Source organism: Chamaea fasciata, unplaced genomic scaffold (assembly GCF_029207755.1).
Source record: "Chamaea fasciata isolate MVZ Bird 193981 ecotype frontalis unplaced genomic scaffold, bChaFas1.0.hap1 SCAF_10, whole genome shotgun sequence".
In the NCBI taxonomy this organism is placed as follows: domain Eukaryota; kingdom Metazoa; phylum Chordata; class Aves; order Passeriformes; family Sylviidae; genus Chamaea; species Chamaea fasciata.
This window is the reverse complement of record NW_027094095.1, coordinates 32,616,553-32,636,403: the sequence shown is the minus strand read 5'-3', so window position 1 is coordinate 32,636,403 and position 19,851 is coordinate 32,616,553. Positions and strand designations below refer to the sequence as shown.

General features: G+C 48.3%; 1 protein-coding gene across 2 annotated transcripts; it reads right to left on the bottom strand.

The window, feature by feature from the left end:
- Positions 1-988: 988 nt before the first annotated feature.
- LHX8 (LIM homeobox 8) lies at positions 989-12,513 on the bottom strand. 2 transcript variants are annotated; one of them, XM_066193044.1, is made up of 9 exons: positions 12,414-12,513; positions 11,708-11,869; positions 11,347-11,505; positions 8,459-8,580; positions 6,788-7,008; positions 6,208-6,311; positions 3,509-3,604; positions 2,291-2,474; positions 989-1,576 (listed from the first exon to the last, which is right to left on the bottom strand). In XM_066193044.1, exons 2-9 carry the CDS (start codon positions 11,786-11,788, stop codon positions 1,500-1,502), a joined length of 1,044 nt encoding a protein of 347 aa, XP_066049141.1. In that variant the 5' UTR covers positions 11,789-11,869; positions 12,414-12,513; the 3' UTR covers positions 989-1,499. The 2 variants fall into 2 exon arrangements, with proteins under 2 accessions (XP_066049141.1, XP_066049142.1); XM_066193045.1 differs by lacking the exon at positions 12,414-12,513 and adding an exon at positions 12,274-12,315.
- Between the last annotated feature and the right edge of the window lie 7,338 nt (positions 12,514-19,851).

The following is a 19,851-nucleotide window of genomic DNA, read 5'->3' as shown; positions in this document are numbered from 1 at the left end:
AAAAAAAAAAGACAGATACTAAAAGCCTTGACAAACCACTATGCCAGTGCAAGGAGAGTGTTTCGGCTACGCAGATTAGCTCAGACATCTATGAGCAGCACTTTTTTAAGTGCCAGAACTTTATTAATTCAGAGCTTGCCATCAAAGGTCTGCTCACAAAAGTTGTCAGAGAACATTATCTTTTCCAATTTGAAATGGTTTGACCAGCACTGTTAAGGAATTTCACAGAGTAGACACTAATGCATGGTTGGGAGAGAAAAAAAAGGGATATGGACACACATACCCTTCCGAAGTATGGTTTCCTTCTGATGCAAATAAAGTTTAAATGAGCAAGGGGGATCTAACTGTCTTAAATAATTGAAGGAAACTAGTCTTTGAAGATGAAAATCAGTTGAATTTATAGTAACCTTCGTGCATCAAATGAGTGTATCAAAACATGCTCTACTAGTAAGTCTTAGCACAGTAACAGCTCTAAACACAATAGACTGTAGTGCTTTTTACTGAATTCCAGTCACTGGTCATATGCAGTTTGTTATTGGTCAATGGCAAACTAGATTTTACTTTTAAAAAGCAGACTGTTTAAGTATTGCCTCTTATATATCACCCTGCTTAACAAAATCACAAGATAAAAACAAGGAAGAAAACAAAAACTGAAGAAAGATTCAAAATGTTAAACCAGATGTGACTGCAGGTTCTCCCTTTCCCAAGTCTGTCACATATCCCATTTCCTCCCCCCAGGTGTGCACCCTCAGGAACAGCACTGCTTTGCCAGTACTCACTTGTGTAGCATATATTTGGAGTGTTCCAAGACCCATCTAAGTCCATTAAATGATTTTTACTATCAATGGAAATAGATATGAGCCCTCCTGAAGAACTTCAGTGTAATGTTCCTCAGAATACCAGGGAGTTTCTCTTAAAATCGAAAATTCAAGTTAAGCACTTGACAGATGATCGGAGTTCATAGACACGGCAACATTTTTGCTTGGCATGCTGCAGCAGAAAGTTTATTCAGTTCTTTTTGAAAATATTTGCAACCAAAGTTTATTTTTGTAAACTCACAGAAATCAACTTTAACATATAGACTGTATACAACTCAAATACAAGTAATACTTTTAGCAATAACTTACAGATACAAACTAACCATAAACTACAATTTCACAAAGAATTGTAAACATTTTGCACAATTGTCAGTTCTCTCTTTTAGGCAAAGTGCTCTTTTGATGACAAATAAATTAACACACACATAACTAGAGTGGACTACTTCCAGACAATACAAAAAGGTGTTTAATAAGGCTTGTAAACAATGTAATAGTTACTTATGGAGAATCCATAAAAGTGTCTTGCAGGCTAAATAGACATACATACCTGGGCAAAAATTATCTTGAAAATGCTTTGGGTGTTAAATAAAAAGTTAACATTAATATCTTTCCAATGATATTTTCAATACACTATGACTTAAGGTTACATCTTTCATAGTTTAGATCCCTGATGAAAAGGAATTAGGTGTGACTTAGTGGCAGTTGTGTCATTGAATGGGGTAGCAAAGGCTGAAGTCCAAGAGCTGTAGGTGAATGAGCTACAAAAAGAAATATTTACCAGTCAATTTCATTGAAAGTAGCAGAAGATTGTAAGTCAGTAAATCCCACTGAGTAATGACAGTTCACTGTCCCAACCGTGCAGCATGTTCTGGTTCTCCTAACCCAGCATCTGCGCTCCTCCTCCCACAGCCAACCTTAACACCACTGCTCTGGAGGAAAACAGAGGCCACACATGCAGCTCAGCCAGGTTCTCCCAAAGCCTTCACAGTCTCTCCTAATGACAAATAGGAGCCAAATTTGTTGACTTGCTGGGTCATAAGACAAAGATTGAAGCACCAGGCTCTCCCCCTCCCTCCCCATTGTGCACCACTGCAAGGGAAGCTGAAGCTCTCAGAGAATTTGCTGGATTGTGCATACTCACAGTCCATGGTATAAAAACCAGAGAGCAGGTGGAAAACAGTTTTCATTTAAATTATGTATTATTAAAATATGTGAAGAAGATGTTTAGATAAGTATTTGATTTCTTGTTTAAACAGTCTAGGAGAAGCACAAATCCTTGTCTTCATACTCAGATCTTTAGCCATGCTACTGGAGTGAAGGGCTACTGCTTTCTTAATGCGGTGTAGGTACTAAGTACAATATTGATACATCCATTAGGTTTCTTTAATCAGAATTAAATTAATTTTGTAAACTGTTCTTGCTATAATGATAATGTTTTCATGAGGATAAAACCAGCAAATCTTTATACCTACCATCCATGTAGCTGTGCAGAGCAGTGAGCATAGTCCCATCCTGGGGTACATATGCAGAGTATGCCATTTCTTCTAACATGGGTGGAGACAACCTGGAGGGCTGAACTGCTGTGACAGGAGCAGCAGATGAATGATTAGGACTAACATGTTTCTTGTGGCGTGCTCTGCAATTCTGAAACCACACCTGAAAAGGAGGGAAACACACATCACATTGAGAGATTGCATTCTACACTAGCACAACAACCACCTTGGAGTTTATCTTAAGCTGAGTTTACATAGTTAATTGGGCCTTTGACACAATGCTGACAGTCCAAATGGAGAAATTGCCATTCCAAACCTACATATGTGGTCAAGTGAGGAATGTGTCTTCAGTACCCAGCAGCCCACCAAGGACAGGGACAGGCACAGTGGGGGTCTGGTCATCTCCCAGGGCCAGTGTCCCCCAGGCCAGGCAACATCACCCACTCTGCTTGGACTGCACATCCCAGACAGAGTCTTCCCCCTGCCTGCAACTACTGACAGCAAAGCATATTTTTTATATGGTACCCACTTCTCTTTTCACATGGAAAAGCACACAAGATTCCTTTTTTTTATTATTATTATTAATTACAGCAGCCAGATACCTCATTCTATAGAAACACTCTGTCAGTCTTCCAGACTAGAGCGAGCCAAGGTAACTAAAAATTTATTTTTATTTATATTAATACATAAATAAATAATTAGTATTATCTTTTAAAAATCACATTTACATATGAAAATGCATCCGTATGTTTTCTGAGAGACATCTTCAAGCAGAGATTCCAAGTTTGTGTTTCAGTCTTGGTTGACATGGATATGTATTTTAACTCTGCTCTCTAGAACAGATTACTAGATATGTGCTTCTAATGTCATACCACAAGACACTTTCAAAAAGAGTGCAGGTCTTAAGAACAGAATACTACAGTCAGAAATGTGTATTTGAAATAACTTTCTATGCTATTTAGGCTGAGAAGTTTCTTCCTAGAAGACTTAATCCTCCACACAAAGTGAGGAGAGAAACACAGCAAATTTTCCAAATTACGATGCTTGTTCTAGACCTATTCCTGACTAAGGATGTTGTCTGAAGTTAAAACAGATTAGGATCTTTTTCCATGTTAGAATAACCTCAGAGAAAATTGTGACTGAGCATTTCCAATGGATGAGTATCAGACTGTGAGTCAAATAACTTCACACTGTTACCTGTATAACACGTCTGCTCAAGCCTGTTCTTTCTGCCAGTTTCTGAAGTGTTTGTGCATCTGGATTGTTGTCCTGAGCAAACTGTGCTTGCATAACCTGAAAAGGCAAGATACAAGACTGCAGGAGCATTTGTGTCAAAAGTCACATTAGACAGTCTTTTCAGACTCTCTTACTACTCCTTGCCTGTCTTCAGAAAACCTTTTTTTGTGATCACTAGTCTCTAGAGAGCACCCATCACATAACAAAAAAACCCCAAAACCTCCCAAACAACCTCCCCAAAACAAAAACAAACAGACAAACATAAAAGCAAAAAAACAACTAAAAAGAAAGAAAAAATCCACCAAAGCATAGAACGCCTTTCTATGCTTGACTGAGCCGTGACATTTACCAGAAATTAAATAAATGGATTCTGCTTGGCAGGAGTAAAAATTGGAAGAGGTCCTCTGTAAGATTGCATTAAAAGAACTGTAGGAGAAAATTCATTTCAAAGCAGCTCAAATATACTCAATAAACGCCTATGGCAGCAGACCAGAGCATAAAAAAGGCATGAGCCAGGATCCCCACCCCGAACTTGTCAATCACTATCTGCATCCTGTGTTATATGGAGGAATTGCTGGTTTCATCTCCACGGAGGGTGCAGGAACACTCTGCGTTTCCTTTATCGCTCACCAGCCCGAGAAACAAAGGCTCCGCCTTGGCTGACATGTCTTTTTTCGTGGTTTGGTTACTCATCTCTTGACAGAAAACTGAAGTCAGCACTTGTCTTAAGGATATAAGTTACACCTTTTTTTTTTGAGGAAGTAAATGTCAATTTAGTTCATCCTGAAGACTTTCACAGGCTTTAGGGATTTGCCCTGTTTTTGAAAATAGGGCTTCATGGATTTCTGCAGGGTATCTTCAGCAATTTCAAAATATTATTTTCTCTTTTTTTTGGATTTTTGATCCATCGTACTTTGCCTGGCTTCATCTCTGAAGATTCAGACTACTACTTTCCACATTCAGAAACTATTGACTTTTGTAGTTTTTCATAGAATCACAGACTGGTTTGGGTTGGAAGGGACCTTAAAAGCTTGCCTTGTTCCAACTCGGTGCCATGGGCAGGGGCACCTTTCACTATCCAGGCTGCTCCAAGCCCTGTCCAGCCTGGCCTTGGACACTGCCAGGGACCACCACAGCTTCTCTGGGCACCCTGTGCCAGGGCCTCACCAGCCTCAAAGGGAAGAAATTCTTCCCAAAATCCCATCTGTCCCTGCCCTCTGGCAGTGGGATCCATTCCCCCTTGTCCTGTCACTCCAGGCCCTTTTCCAAACTGCCCCTCCAGCTCTCCTGGAGCCCCTTTAGGTCCTGGAGAGTGCCAGAGAACAAAAACATCAAAAAAGCGTGGACACTGTTTTGTGCAATACTTTGTGAGCTGAGTAATTACAGGCCACCACTCTGACAGTGCACTTATCCCTACAATGATTCTCTCGTTGGAAGTCAAGTCTTATGGCAGCCTCCAGGATAGGAACAGAGGTGCAACAAGCAGATGGAAAGTATCACAAAATACCAAGATGCCATAAGACCTCAAACACAGTAGACTGTTACATGTTTTACAGTAGATTGTAAAGTATGTTACAATCTGCTTTAAAATGTTACAATCTACTTTAAACATGAAAAGAAGGGAACGCGGAAGTTTCAGTGATAGCCCTGGGAAGAAGCCCTGAAAACAGTTCCATCCTAATGGCCGGTCCTGGCTCCCTTTCAGCTTTTGCTGGGGAAAAAAGTTCCCTTTTGCTGAAGTTCAAGCTCAATGTCCAGAGCCCTTGCCCTGTGCACCTGGTTGGATTATTGCTTATGTGCTTGTTTTGTGTTAACACCACCTTCTGTCTCCAGTCATGACTATAATAGGAACCCAAGCTTTGAACAGCCCCATGCCCTTTTTATATAGCACTACTTTAACACCTCACATGTTATGGCACCTCAAGATGAGTTTCTCAACTGCTTTCACTATGAATAAGAGGACAGGCCAACAAAACAGAACTCACACCGTGACCAGAAATTCAAAGGTCTGCTAAACTGAAGGCAAGGATGCATAGCCAGGATAAGGTAGAAAGTCACAGCTTCCTTCTCACTACAGGTTAAAACCTCTAAATCTTGTCTTACCATCCCCTCTTACATTGGAAGCTGGCCCCATCTTAGTGTTTTTCCCTCGAAAGCTAATTTAAGTGAAGTGGTTATCTAGAGTTTGAAATAGCTCTGGACTGTCTCAATAGGAGTTAACTCTTGTCAAGGCAACAAAAAGACAAGAAGCCTGGAAAGCAGAGGAGATGCAAGCATTACCATTCCAACTTCCATCCTATTAATGTCTTGAAGTCACATACAGTACACCCATCTTTACTACAACTTCTCACATTACATAATCTAGAAGATATTTTCTCTATTATGTTTCGTGATGTAAATGGCTGATTAAATAGATTTCATCAAGCAATCAAAATAGAACCACATTTTGTTTCCACTCTTCAGAATTACAATCTGCCCCCAGGGAACTAAAGAGGTTGAAGAGTACTATTTCATGTTAAGCTTCCAGAAACATGCTGTGTCTTGATAGTTCATTAAATAGTTTAAAGATTTCAAGCTTTTCTTTCCCCCTGTATGCATAAACTTTCTATTGGTCCAGCACCCATAACCTGAGCTATACAAGTTTTTAGCACTGTCACTACCTGGAGTTGATCTGCTGTGAAGCTGGTCCGAGCTCTTTTTGCTGGTTTTGGATGATTTACATCTTGTTCTGTTAGTAATGCTCCTTCCACACTAATCCCATTACCTGAAACATTAAAAAGAAAAAAAAACCACACTGCCTTCTAAACATACACAAAGTCAGACATCTCCAACAATAACCAACAGCAGTTGGTCAGCTGAATTTCAGCTTAAAAAACCCCATATTCTATTCAAAGTTAAACTCATCTAGCACCATAACAAATTATGCCCTAAACAACTCCCTTGCAAGTGAGGAAAAAATAAATCTAACATGATGTTTTATCAACAGGATATGCCGTTGCTTTCTTTTCCTTAGGATACAAAACAAGTTCTACAGACTAAACCCAAACCCAACAAAACCAACACAAACAAATAAAATCCCCTAAATGTGAAATAATTTACCATTATTTTGATTCAAGAACCTGTGCTTCCAGTCTTAGTAAAACTAGTCAATTATCTCTCCGTATGGAAAATGAAGCAAACCCCAACAATTTAATTAAATCTGAACCACAAGCATAGCTCTTAACACAAGCAGTATGTTACCGTTCTCAACTTCTCTTTTCAGATTGTCCAACATGCAGTCGTAATGTACTCTGCAGAGGACTTTCTCCTCAACCAAGGCGAACTCCTCCCCGGTGGAGAGCTGTCTCTTGCAGGAGAAGCAGGCGAAGCACGCCAGGTGGTACACGTTCCCCTTGGCCCGCCGGACCCAGTCGGTGGAGTGGATGTGCCGCCCGCAGCGGGAGCAGCGAGTGCCGTACCGCCTGCAATGACAACGGCAACCGGGGGGGCTTAGACGCCGTCTGGGGCAAAGCCAAGCTCCGGCGGGATTAGGGGTCACCGCGCTGTGGCGGCGCAGCTGAAACCCACGGCACGACTGCGTTGGCATTGCAAAAAGAAAAAAAAGTCAGCAAGTTTCTATGTGATAGCTTAAGGCAAGACACTGCTGAAATACAGAGGTTAGTAGTATTTTCAGAAGGCAAAGAGCAGTGCTGAAGCATTTTAACTGCTCCATGAATTCATAGCTCCTCATCATTCCTTTTATAAGGATAATTACTCTTAAATGCTGAAAAGTGGAAATAGCAGACTGTCCAAAATTCTTCCAATTTTTCAAATGTATTCCACAGTACTCTAGTGGTAGCCTGAACTAATATATTTAGCTACGTTACCCCTTAACTAATCTTACAGTTTTCCCCCCTTCTGCTGAAGATGCTGTATCTGCATAGTTATTTCCTCAATTTGCATCACATCATGATTTTTAAATAAACTACAGAAATCTGCATTTACATTATTACACTAGAAAATTTCTCTTTGAAGAGGAAACTAGCCACCAAAATACATTTATTATTTAGATAAGAGTTTGTCCTGAAGGTCTCTGCAGACCCAAGCTTTTTTCAAGTCCCACAAAATTTAGTTTTTTCAGAAGTTTACAGCACTCGGCTTGCCCCCTCCCACTCAGTGTCAAACTTGACTAGCTGGATGCAATCTATTCACTGCACAGCTGAGAATTCCAGAAATAGTTTGGTCTAGCAATCAAACTAGAGAAGTACTAGCAATCACATCAAAATTAACAGCAACAATTTTTGCTGCTTTCTGGATCCAAGACTTTGCATCCTGAATACTACACTGCCAACAAAAATAATATTCTTCCTTGCAAGATTAGCCTGTAATTTTGAAAGAATCACATTCTAAATCAAACTGATCACAGGAAGGTATAACTGCTGAAAGCTTCTTTTAACTATCATGGGATTTATTCTGGCTTGATTTTGCAGCTCCCTGTGATGCCTTAAGCACCACACCAGTGAAGCACTGCTCCAAGCAGATCATCTTAATTTTACATTGCCCCCTCAGCCAGCATTACCCAAGGACAATTCTTTGCACATACGGTAGCAGGGACTGTCATAGCACATACCACACTGTGACAGGGACCCTGACTTTTTTTCCCTTGGTGCAAACACAAGTGAGTGATGGCATAAATACAGCAGCTATGCACAACAGGGGAAGGGCAGATGGGAGATTTAGCAGGCAGTCACATTACACAATCTTAGGGTTCCCCAAGTCCCTCCTCAAGAAAAGTCAGAGTTCAAACTGCTGAAAATAAACCTAGCAAATGAAAAAGAAAGAGCCTCAAGTGAATTTAAGTTGTGGTTGAAGTGAAAAGCAACAAGCAAGTATAACAAGTTATCTGATAAATTATATTCCTGGATGATATACCTGAAATAATCAAGTTTGCAGAAGATATCTTTATCTTTGATGTAGCAACTGGTGTGCCTTCCCAGGGATGTTCTGCAAACGCTGCACGAGAGGCAGCGCACATGCCAGCAGAGGTCATTTACCTGCAAAAGCCCAACAGAAAAAGACCCCTCAATAACTTGTACTACCAATATTGCATTTTGTATTTACAAACCCCGCTTTTTTCCAGAAATGGCCCAAAGTTTTATGTACCACGATTCACAGAAAAATTATCTTGAATGCAAAACATTTTCTCTATAGAACTGCATGCATACTGAAGGTTAACTAATTTGATTCTGGTCTTCAGAGTAAGCTTTCATGAGTTTGTAATTAAAAGCGGTAGAAGAGGAAGCAAGAGATACAAGTTCCATGCTGTTATTTTGTGTCCAGTTCTGTTCTCACAGCCTTAGAGTAAGAAAGCAAGTTTTGGCCTTATATGACCTTGGGAAGGCAACTAACTTACACATTTCTATTTCCTAGTCTGCATAAATTCCTGCCTAAAAAAAAAAAAAAACCTCGCACAGTTATTTAAAATTTTGAAACGTGAGTATTGTTTTTAAAGTGAAAGGAAAATTAAAAGGAAATTGAAAGGGAAAAAAATCTGTCTAATAGATACACACCACGAACCACTCCTCCATTTGCCACATTTCTATTCAAGCAAAATTGGTGAATGGCATCTGAGTTTCAAAACAACAGCAGGTATTTTAATGGCAAATTTGGTATTTCTTTAATATCAAGTCTTTGCTATGTGTCCATAGCAAAACTAGACATCATAATGGAATGCCGTAGTAGTCAGCGTTTTTGAAAATGCACATAATTTTGGAATGTATAAAATAAATAAAATGACAGAAATTATTTTAATTTCTACTTTCCTATAAAAGGAACTTTTAATTGTGCAGACATTGCACATCACCTAAATAAATCATTTGACAAACCAAGACTCCTAGTGACCACAAAAATTAAGTAATAACCCTCTGGATAATCCCATACTGTATAGGAGGAATTCTGAAAACCAAACAATGACTAAGTTTAATATTTTTCCCACTGAGCCAATTTCTCATCTCACACCAAACAGCCCATATATGACCTATGAGAAAGCAGATTTGAAGGAATCCAGGATATGCCTTTCATCAGAGCATGGCCAGACAAACCACAGAGAAGGCAAGGCATGGACTCCAACACTCATGCTGGGATCATCAGTTTCAGTCATTCTTCGGGTTGTAATATTGCAGTTTGCCCAATGCTTTCCTAACCCTTATCCTTGTTGGCAGCCACCTTCCCGTATGCCGACAAGTAACACCACAATAAATGAAACTGTTGACAGCAGTTGATAGCTGCCACCAAACTCGCCCTCCCAACCGTCTCAGAAAGGCCGCAGAGCAGAGGGGCAGCGCTGAGCCAGACTGAGCCTGCCCTGCGGCCAGTCCGCCGTGCCGAGGGCTCCCTGGGCTGCCCCAGGTCAGCACCAAGCCCTGGCACACAGCTCTGCACAACGCGGGCTGACATCCCAGCCACTTAGACCCCTCTGCCTCTTCTGCAGGGATCAGCGCTCTTCCCAAGAGCGGGACCAGCAGCTTCTGTCGTTGTCCCATTTGATGTCATTTGTCTGTGCTCCTACTTTGTCAATTGGCAGGGCTGAAGTTGGAAGGTGTGCTGCTGCTCGACAGGAGCATGCCAGCATCGATTCCTCTGCCTACACAAGAAGCATAACAGCTAATTTAAACTCAAGGCTAAATAACTAAGAGGTCTTTTGCCCCAAGTCCTGTTATCCTGGTTGTTCAGATAGGAGACAGCAGTGATCAGTAAACCATAAATGAGTTGCCAAAATGTCGCGGGAGTTAACAGAACTGAAATTGAATTCAAGTCAGTTCTGTTCCTTGTCCACCCACTCGCTCTGTACCAGCCCAGGCTACTGCAGAGGGGACGAGGTCAACTGAACCAGGGATGTGTGGCAGCTCCTGCACCAACCCCATTTTAACTGAACACTAGCCCTCACAGACATTTTCCTTGGACCTCCACACCTCAAACAAGACCTAAGCGGGTGGTTTAATAACAGCACAGATACGCTTCCAGGGGTGTCACCCGCTGTCACTTTGCAAGTATACAACAACTTTGTTTAAGGCTGATGAAATCAACCGACTTTTGCCGCGATCATTACTCTCACTTTTGAAAGGAAAGACAGCAAAAACCTAACCCAGAATAATTTTAACGGTTATAATAGAAAAGCCAAATAAACTTCCCCCGTCGCCCGACCCCCGACCCCCCTCCGCAGTAACACTTCATGTTCAAAGCCACCTGGGTTTGTTTGTTAATTTTTAAATTATCTTACTCGGTCCTGATTGCTAAGACAAGAGGACTACTCCGCACGCAGATAATTTCCTTCGAGTAAGTTTGTTGACCACCTTTTGCATGAATAACGTATTTCCACATTTCTCAAGAGGCACTTCTGGCTTTGAGACTCACGACGTTCCCCCAGACCCACTTGAGTACAATGAAGGTTGTGTCTGACCGAGAGCGCGCGGGAGTCACCGCGGTCGGGACCGCCCGTTCCCGTTCCCTTCCCCGCTTCTCCCGTCGCGTGAGGAACACGCCGCCCACAGCAAGCAGCGTCACCCGAAACTCCGACCGCAGCTGGGGTTCCCTCTCCGGCCCGAACACCGCGAACAAACGCGCCGGGACTCCGCACTCCCGTGTCCGCGGCAGCTCCGCGCCGCCCGGGGCCGTACCCTCGCGTCCCACCGGGCCCGGTTCCCCAGGCTCTCCGGGCCCTGCCGGCGGCCCGGGTAGGCTCTCCCTAAGCGGGCGGCCCTCGGGCCTCAGCGGTGGGGGAGTTCGCCAGACGAAGGGGGCTCCGGGTCGGGCGCCTTTACCTTGAGCAGGTACTTGTCCACAATCTCCAGGCCGCAGCTGCTGCACACGCACTTGCCGGGGGCGCAGCCCGAGCCTGAGGCCATGGACCGCGGCGACGAGGAGGGCGACAGGGCAGCGGAGGAAGAGCAGGAGTCCTCGTCAGCTGCTGCGGGGCTGGCCTGCGGGAGCGCGGGGAGACCACGGTCAGCTCCCGGCCACGCCCAGGAGCCCCGCGCGGGCCCGGCCTGGCCCACCGACACCTGTGGGGACCCTGGCGGCGGCCGCGGTGTCCGCGGGCCCCGGCGGGAGCGCCGCGCCCGGGGCCCCAGACCCGCCGGGCTGCAGCAGGCGCCCGAGCCGCGCCGCCCCCCGCCCGCGCACCTTCTCCGCCGGGCCGCCGAGCGCGGGCAAGTCCTTGTCCTCCAGCCTGCAGACGAACATCGGGTCGCTCTTCCAATACATGGCCCTACCCTACCACATACCAGCCCCCGGCGGGCGGCGAGCCGGCTCCGGGGACCCCGCGCCGGTCTCTGCTCTCAGCGCCTGCAGGAAAAAAGTTTTGTTTTCAAGTGGGTGGACCTGCCCCTCTGGCCTCACCTCCTGCACAGAACCCGCCTTCCAGCGCGGCGGGGCCGTTATCTCCACCAGCGAGCCTGTGCGGGTCTGATGAGGGGAGGAGGCACAGACCCCCCCCCCCCCCCCCAACATCAACAACAAAAAAGCAACCCCCCGCCTCCCCAGAACCCCCTCGCTTGTATTTATATTTTGCTACAGCTTCCCCCCACCACCCCAGCCTAAGCACACGTTCCAGTTACATTTCCCAGTGAGCGAAGAAAACAAACACGGAGGAAAGCAAGAGCCCGTGCGACGGGAACGATTTTACCACACTCCTGAATCCCAAAGCCCAAGCGAATCCTGTAGCTCAAACTCACAGCTCCCGCACCCACCTCACTGCCTCAGCTCCTACTTCCACCTCCGACATCCCGTAATAAAACCTCCCTCGTTTAGCTAAAACAGAAGGATCTGTGCTCCCACAGGTGCTGCTGATTAACACCGCGATGGCGCGGAGGCCGGTGCCCCTCGCTACCTGCAGAACCAGCCGGAGTCTCTCCGCGGAGAAGTTGTGGATTACAGACACCTTTTCTTCATGATCATAAATCTTGTCCGCAGAGTTCCCTCGCACCAAACACTGATGGTGCTCTCGGGACACTAGAGGAGAATAAAGCAGTAGCTTGTCCTTCGCAGGTGAGGTAAATAACAGGGTATCTGCTTCTAGGCACGTGTTTAACCAGCCAGCTGCTTTCAATTAAACTTATCGTTTAGTTTCCATATTTTCCCTCACCTCTGAGGTTCAACCTCACCTCACCATAGATGCAGGACGTGTTGTTGAGCCTCGTTAATGCGATATGAGAGAATTGTCCCTACGTTTAAAAACATGATGGATTTGATAAAATGAAATTTTGATAAAAGCGTTTGAGGAGCTGTGTGAAAGGAGAAGCCCCCTATTGTTCTCCCTCTAATAAAAGATGATCATTGTTTCAAATCCCAGGACCCGATCTTAGGGAACCGTAACTCGGCTGTGCCGAGCCCCGGTGAGGCCGGAATGTCCCGTCAATTACTCGTTTGTGCAACGGTCTGTCCAACCGATCTAACCGTGGGCAGAATCTCTCTGACACCCAGCCTCGGTGTCCCTGACACCGCTGCCTCAGCGAGGCAAGCAGGATTTGGGGCTCGCCATAGCCGTGACGTGGCTCGGGCGCAGCGCGACCGACCCCCGGCCCGGCGTCCAGAGCTCCGAGCGGCGGCATGAACACGGACAACGCCGGCCCCGGGGAGCCCCGGCCCAGCCCCGGACAGCACCTGTGTTGGCCCGGAGCCGGCTTTCTGGCGTCTCCCCCGAGGGCCCGGGGTGTTCTTGCGCAACCTCCCCCACAAATGCGGGCCCCGATCCGGCCCGAGCACCCGCCCCGCAGGAGACGGGCGGCGGCCCCGCAGAGCGTCCGGTAACCGCACCTCGCTCCGCTCCCTGTCCCTCTGCCCAAGGCTCCCCCTGGGCTCTGCTCCTGCCCGCAGCGGGGCAGGTCGGGGCGGCGGCGGCCGGTGCCCGGAGCGGTGGGCTCGGAGCAGGTCCAGCGCGGACCCTGCCGAGCCCCCGTCCTGTCCCCCGCGCGGATCTCCCCACCCGTGACTGGCAGGCACGATGGCACTACTGTCGTCTGTCGCAGGCAGCACGACAGAAAATGAGCACCTGGCGGGGGGCTCCGGGGGACGCGTTGCGGCGGGGCCGGGCCACCGTGATGAGAGCCTGTGGCGAGCCCGGGCGCCTCGGATCGGGCACGGCCGGGAGCAGCGTCGAGGCTGTGGATCCTCGGTGCTTTTCCTGTGCCTTCAACGAGATAATTAAAAAGGTTGGTGCGCTCTCCGAGGAAGGCTGCGGGTTAGATTTCTATGAAATAACCCCCTTCCTGTGCACCTTTTCTCTCCGGAAACACAGCGGTAGGAGTCAACAAAGTCAATCTGCGCGTTGTTTCCCGCGGCGATCGTGAGATTACGGTGAGTCTTGGAGGAAAACCAGCGTGCGGGAGATCTCCGCGTTTCGTATGTGTCCGGAGCCGGCTCCGCCAGGTGACGAGCGGGCCGGGCTGCGCTCTGGCCGCCCCGGTCTCTCCGCCCGCCCCGAGGCTTCGGAGCGACCCCGCGCAGTGCGAGGGTCTCAGCGGAGGCGGGGCAGGGGACGCGCCGCGGGGCGCGGGGCTCGGCGGGGCTCCCCCCGGGCCTCTCCGATGGCTGCTGAGCCGCAGGCTGGCTCGGCTGCCCCGGGGCGCGGGAGGTTCCGGGAGTCAGGAGGAAAACGCGCCCAGAGAACAGTCCGTCTGCAGATCCGGGTTATTGTTGTGGCCGAAGGGGCTTCGCAAGAGGTGAGCGGTTTTGCCGAGCTAATCGAAGAGAGGCGTTATTTCTGAGAAGCGGTCGGAAACGCGATAACGTGTACAGGGTGGACGTGGGAAAGTATTTGGGCTTGGTTATCCGGCATACACCTTGGCCCGTGCACCTTTATTACCCATGTCTCCGAAGTCCGGTCTAAACTTCACGGCTTAAATTTCATGCCCTCGATATTTTAATGAATATTCCCTGCATCGTTTGCTGAAGAGATGGAAACAGGCAGACACGCAGGCTCTAGAGAATTTCCGACTCTTGCTCACCCTGCTCTGCCACTGCCGTCTCTGTGCACATCAGAAGGATGTGTCCCCTTTTGGGGCGCCGGGTAGGACCCCCCGGCGGCTCGTCTCGGTGTCGGCAGAGACGGGAGGGAAGGGAAAACTGCCGTGGGGCGGGCAGGGTGGCCCTGGCCTGATCCTGCTGAGGCTGAGAGCGGAGAAGAGCAGAGGACTCCGACGGGACCTTCCGACGGGGCTGTGTCTGGTTCTGGTTCCCCTCTCTCAAGAATTACACCAGGATGTATGTAGGTGGGAGCGCTGACCAGCTGCACATAGGAGAGATCTCTTAAATATTTGACGGATAGGATACAGCACGAAGAAAATACTGAACGCGGAGTATTAGGGCTGTTTTCACGAGAGGGTGTTGGCATATGGACTCCTTCATCAGAGACTGCACCGTGCTGCAAGGGCATGCGGCTGGGTGCTTCTCTCTGGAGCCTTCTTCAGCGACACCGGTTCTGCCGTTAAAACAATTTCTGTAAGAAATTAATACCGCCACTGTGGTCAGCTTACGAAAAACGGGCACCGAGACCAGGTGAACCGGGTGCCCACCCCCGACCGGTCCCGCTGGGCAAGGCGCTGTCGGTGCCCGCCCGGCGCATCCCAGCGCCCGCCCGGCGGATCCCTCCGCGCTGCCGGCGGGACGGGCGCGTCGCAGGGCTGGAGAGACCGCGGGGACACGCCGTCCCCTCCGCGGAACGCCACCCCATCTCCCCCCAGCAGCTGCTGCCTCTCCTCCCGGAGAGGCGGGACGGCTCAGAGACACCCGTGCGGGACAAGGTTCACTTCCCCGGAAGCTCCCCTCTCTTGTCTCGGCCATCTCTCTGCGCTACTTGGGTGTTTGTACACCTGCAAATATCCAGAGGTTTTTCATCTGTAGAGTTCCGTGTCTTGGGCTGTGGAACCTCTGTGGGCTGTGGAAGAAAGAACCGAGTCAGCGCCCTCAGGCTTGCTCTCTGTGAGTTTGCACCCCCACTGATCCCAACCAGTGGTGAAAGATGCAGGGTTTGGACTAGCCCTGAATAATTGACTCTGGGCTGATTTAACGGGAAGGAAACGAACCCTGTCTCTTACCAATGACTCGTTTTCCAAATCAATGCAAGGCACTTTCATTGGGTCAGGCGGTTTGTCTCCGGTTTGCGGGTCCAGGATCTTCCAGGGCTGCAGACGTAGCTTTTGTTTACAGCTCTTCCAGTGTAGAGCTATCTGTTGCTTAGTTTTGAGTGGCAAGATCAGTCAAAGGGAAAAATTTCTACTTCCTAACGGGATTCCTGAGTCTGTGGTTCCCCTACCAAGACCAAGAATTTGATGCAATTTGCTGTTTTAAATTATTTTTAGGTTTTTTTTAGTATTTTTAGCATTTTTCCCTTCCCTTCAAGAGGGCGCTGGGGCGCAGAGGCAGATGGCAAGAAGGGAGTCAGTGAGATGCAGCCCTGCATGTTTTTAGAGCCCTGGCCCTCGCACTGCAAGCAGATGTGCAGGGAGTAATTTCGACATCCCATTGCGAAACTTCATTTATTTCAACTCTTGGTGGCTGCACTCTGAAGCACACAATCTGTATGAAAGCCGTGCCTGTCCAAATCGAGTGTTGCATCTCTACGTTCCTGAAATCGCGGTGAACACTTGATGTAAAAGTTGACTTTTTAAGCATCTGTGCTAATTGTGTCCCTCTGTCACTCAGTTAGGGAAAGTGCTGGGGACAGAGGGAACTAGAGTACCCATCAGATTATGTAAAAGAGCATTTTGCCCCTAAACGTAATAGAAGGCAAAGCCAAACTGGAAACCATGGCGGGTTGTCCATAGATACACAGGCACAACGTCGTAAGGATGTCCTGGTTTCGGTGAGCACGGTAAATCCATGCTGGAGGGCCCGAAAGACATCGGGTCTGCCTGCCTGATTCCTTTCGCTTCTTTTCCTGCGATGAAGAATCACTCTCTGGCAGGAGACCCGGGCCGGCAGGCGGGATGGCCCGTGCGGGGGAGCCGGGGACCCGGGGGCCGCAGTAGGCTCGGAAAATTTTCGGCTCCTGCGGCCGTCGTCCATGCGGACAGGGCATACGCGGAAACCCCTCCCTGGACGGGCTTCGGGAAACACCCGAGGGGTGAGGCAGTAGGAGAGCTTCCCCAGGAGTTATCTCTGCCCACCGCAGGCTGCCCAGCTCCTCCGGAGCCCCCTCCACCGGAGCCGCGCCCGGCTGGTGCCGCCGCCGGCCGCTGGTGCCGCAGCTGCTCTGCAGGACACCGCGCGGCCGGGGGAAGGGGGAAGGCTGCGCCGGCACCCGCGCAGGTATTGTGGAAACCCGGTACTGCCCCGAGGAACCCTGTCCCGACGGGACCGGGGCCGCGCCCTACGGCGGCGCGGTCAGCGCGTCCAGCCGAGCGCGATCCCCGCGGCGTGCGGGGCGCCCGGCACCGTGAGCAGCCGCCGCGGGCTCGCCGGGCCCCGTCCCGCACCGCCGCCGCCCCGGGGCTCCTACAGGCCCTCTCCGGCCCGCGGGCCGCGATCGCTGCCGGGGCTGCGGCGGTGGAGGGACAGGCGACGGGGACGCGTGGAGAGGGGGCGGCCGAGGCGAGAGCCGACAGCCGGCGGCGGAGAACGCCCGGCGAGCAGCGCAGGGCGGGGCGGGCCGGGCCGGGACCCGCCGCGGCTGCGGGAGCGGCTCGACGGGCACCTGGGCTGCCCCGGGCAGGGAGGGCGGGCGGCCGCGGGGCCCCAGGGGCCCGACTGGTCCGCAGCCTGCTCCTGGCCGCACTGGCGGTTGTCCCCGAGAGGAAGGACTCGAGCCGGCCCGGGATTTAGCAAGGACGAAATTTAGCGGGGCAGCGCCGGTGGCCCCAGGTCCCTGCGGAGGAGGCTGGCTTGGGCTCCAGGGCGCCCTGCCGAGTGCCAGCCCCCGCCGAGGGGGAACACACGCCGTGAGGAACGACACCGTTGTGAGGAGCGACAGCTCCCTTCCCCGCAGAACAGCAAATGCTGTTCAGAGAAAAGTCAGAGTTTCAGGGCAAATTAATCTTTCAAATTCTTCCCCAGTCAATTTATGACTGCGTCTTTATACAGTATGTATTGAAGTGAAAATATCTGTTAAAGATCGAGCACATTCGGGACCAGCGAGCTAGAGATGTTTTGTTTGGTAAGTTGGCAAATTGGGAAGGGAGCTCATGAAACAAAGGCGATTCATTCATACCAGGTCTGAAAAACACCGAGAGCCTCCAGAAAGGAGATCCTGGTTTGCTACCCACAAGTTACAATTGACAAAATGTTTGCCTGTGTCTACGCGTAAATCAAGATTTACGGTTTTGTAACTGGTGTCTACAAAGTGCTACTGTAATGCTCTGAAATAAAATACATTTCTTTGGAAAGTGCCGAGGCTGCAGGTTTAAAGTAGCAAGAAGTGCTGTGTTCTAAGTAGAAATGAGAAATCTTTTTCTTCTTTTTAAACTGATATGTCAACCTTATCTCTTGGCTGACACAGAACTGAGTGGGGAAATTTTGGCTGGTGGCAGAGTGATGTTGCTCTGGAGGAGAATGAAATGCCTGAACGGTGTATGCTTTTGCTCAGACATCCTTTATTGAGCTTAGTGCCTGAAAGCAGTCCAGTGCTTTTGGGCAGGGGGCAAAATGGGGGAGATACCATGGTAAGTTTAACACAACTCCCTTTATCAACTTGCTTGGTCTGAGCTGTTTTCTGAGTTTAACTAACCTGTTCACACAGGAAAAGACACTGGTCAGGATTTAAAAAACATCTTTTGTCTGTGAGTACATGGTAACTCTAGGAAAAATCATTGTTCTATGGTACCTTGGTTCTAATTATGGAAATTTGGATCCAGTCCTAGTCGTGCTGCAGTCAGCAGTGCCACAGCTATCGTGTCTTCGCTTCTGAAGGACAGCAAGGATGGGTTTCACTGAGCATATGCAAAAAAAGAAAAAGTAGCTGAAGAGGTTGATTACTTAAACAGCATGTTAACAACGCAGTCTTGTTCACCCCCACTGCTCCACACAAAACTACTCATCCCATTTTTGGGGCCCAGGAGATGCTGTGCTCTCATTATGCACTCTCACTGTTCTTTATACTCCACAAGTCGGCAGAAAATGAATTTCTTTACTGGTCATCTAAGATAAGCTTCTGTTTGTTGCTTCAGTTTGAGATTGCAGAAGGACTAGAGAGTGACAGAAGGAACCACTAATTTTAAAAGCAACTGTTCATTTTAATATATATAAGGAAACACTCAAAGATGAGTCAGCTCTGGCTGATTATCTGAAAAAAGGTTTACATACAACAGCACCTCATTGTTTAATGTTTTGCTGTTCCTTGGTACCAATCTGAATGTTGGTGCGTGAGAAGGAGAAAAATTATTGCACCAGCTCTCAGGGAAATAAGTTTTGATGGATGAAATGAAACTTAGAATTCAGTGAAACACTGACTCATCATCAGGGTTATGCAGACTATAATATTGTTGTGATTCTAATGCTCTGTTATAAATATCCAAACACACCCCCTTCAATCAGCCCCTGGTGACACTGAGAAGCAGATTAACAAAATAAAGAGTGCAATGGGCCCTTGCTCAGTGTTTTGTGGCTCAGAGTGTCACAAAAGTAAAGCCCTTGCACTGCCACGCTCCTGCCCACTGAAAGTCTCCCAGTGTGTGAAGTCCAGCTGGGCTGGAGCCCAGGATTTTGGCAAAGTGGAAAGACAACTCTGCGAACGCCTGCTGGTTTTGTGCCTGTCACAGCAGCAGATGTGAGGTCATCAGGGTCGGTCTGGTTTTGCCTCCTAGGGGGCTGCAAACAGTGGGAGACATGGCCCCTCTCTGCCTTGTTTACTGATTGTATTCTGCAATGTTTTTGCAGATATTTCTACTGTTGTTGTGGAAAATCTGCACTTTCTGGTGAGACAAAATCACAGAGAGTTCAGAAATGGAAACTACATTTAATCCCATCTTCACTGCAGTTCATACCAGTGTTTTGGGGGCTTTTCATATGATGTTTGATTGTTCCCCTCGTTCTCATGATACTGCTTTATGTCTGAGTATTGGTGTAGAATGGGAAATGCATGATGCCATAGCAAGTATTTCAGACAGCTAAATCTCTGCAGGGGTACAAGAGGAGAACATATGGATTCTATTCAGTGCTCGAGGCTATGAATGTGCTATTCAGCTATGATATGTGTGACTAGATGATATATACAAAAAGAATGGAGTCCGACCAGACAGCCATTACATGTAACGACCTAAGTAGGTGTTGGTATAATGAAGGACTCCTTCCCATATTGAATTAATAGTGAATGTAGATTGAGAATGTAGATTGGT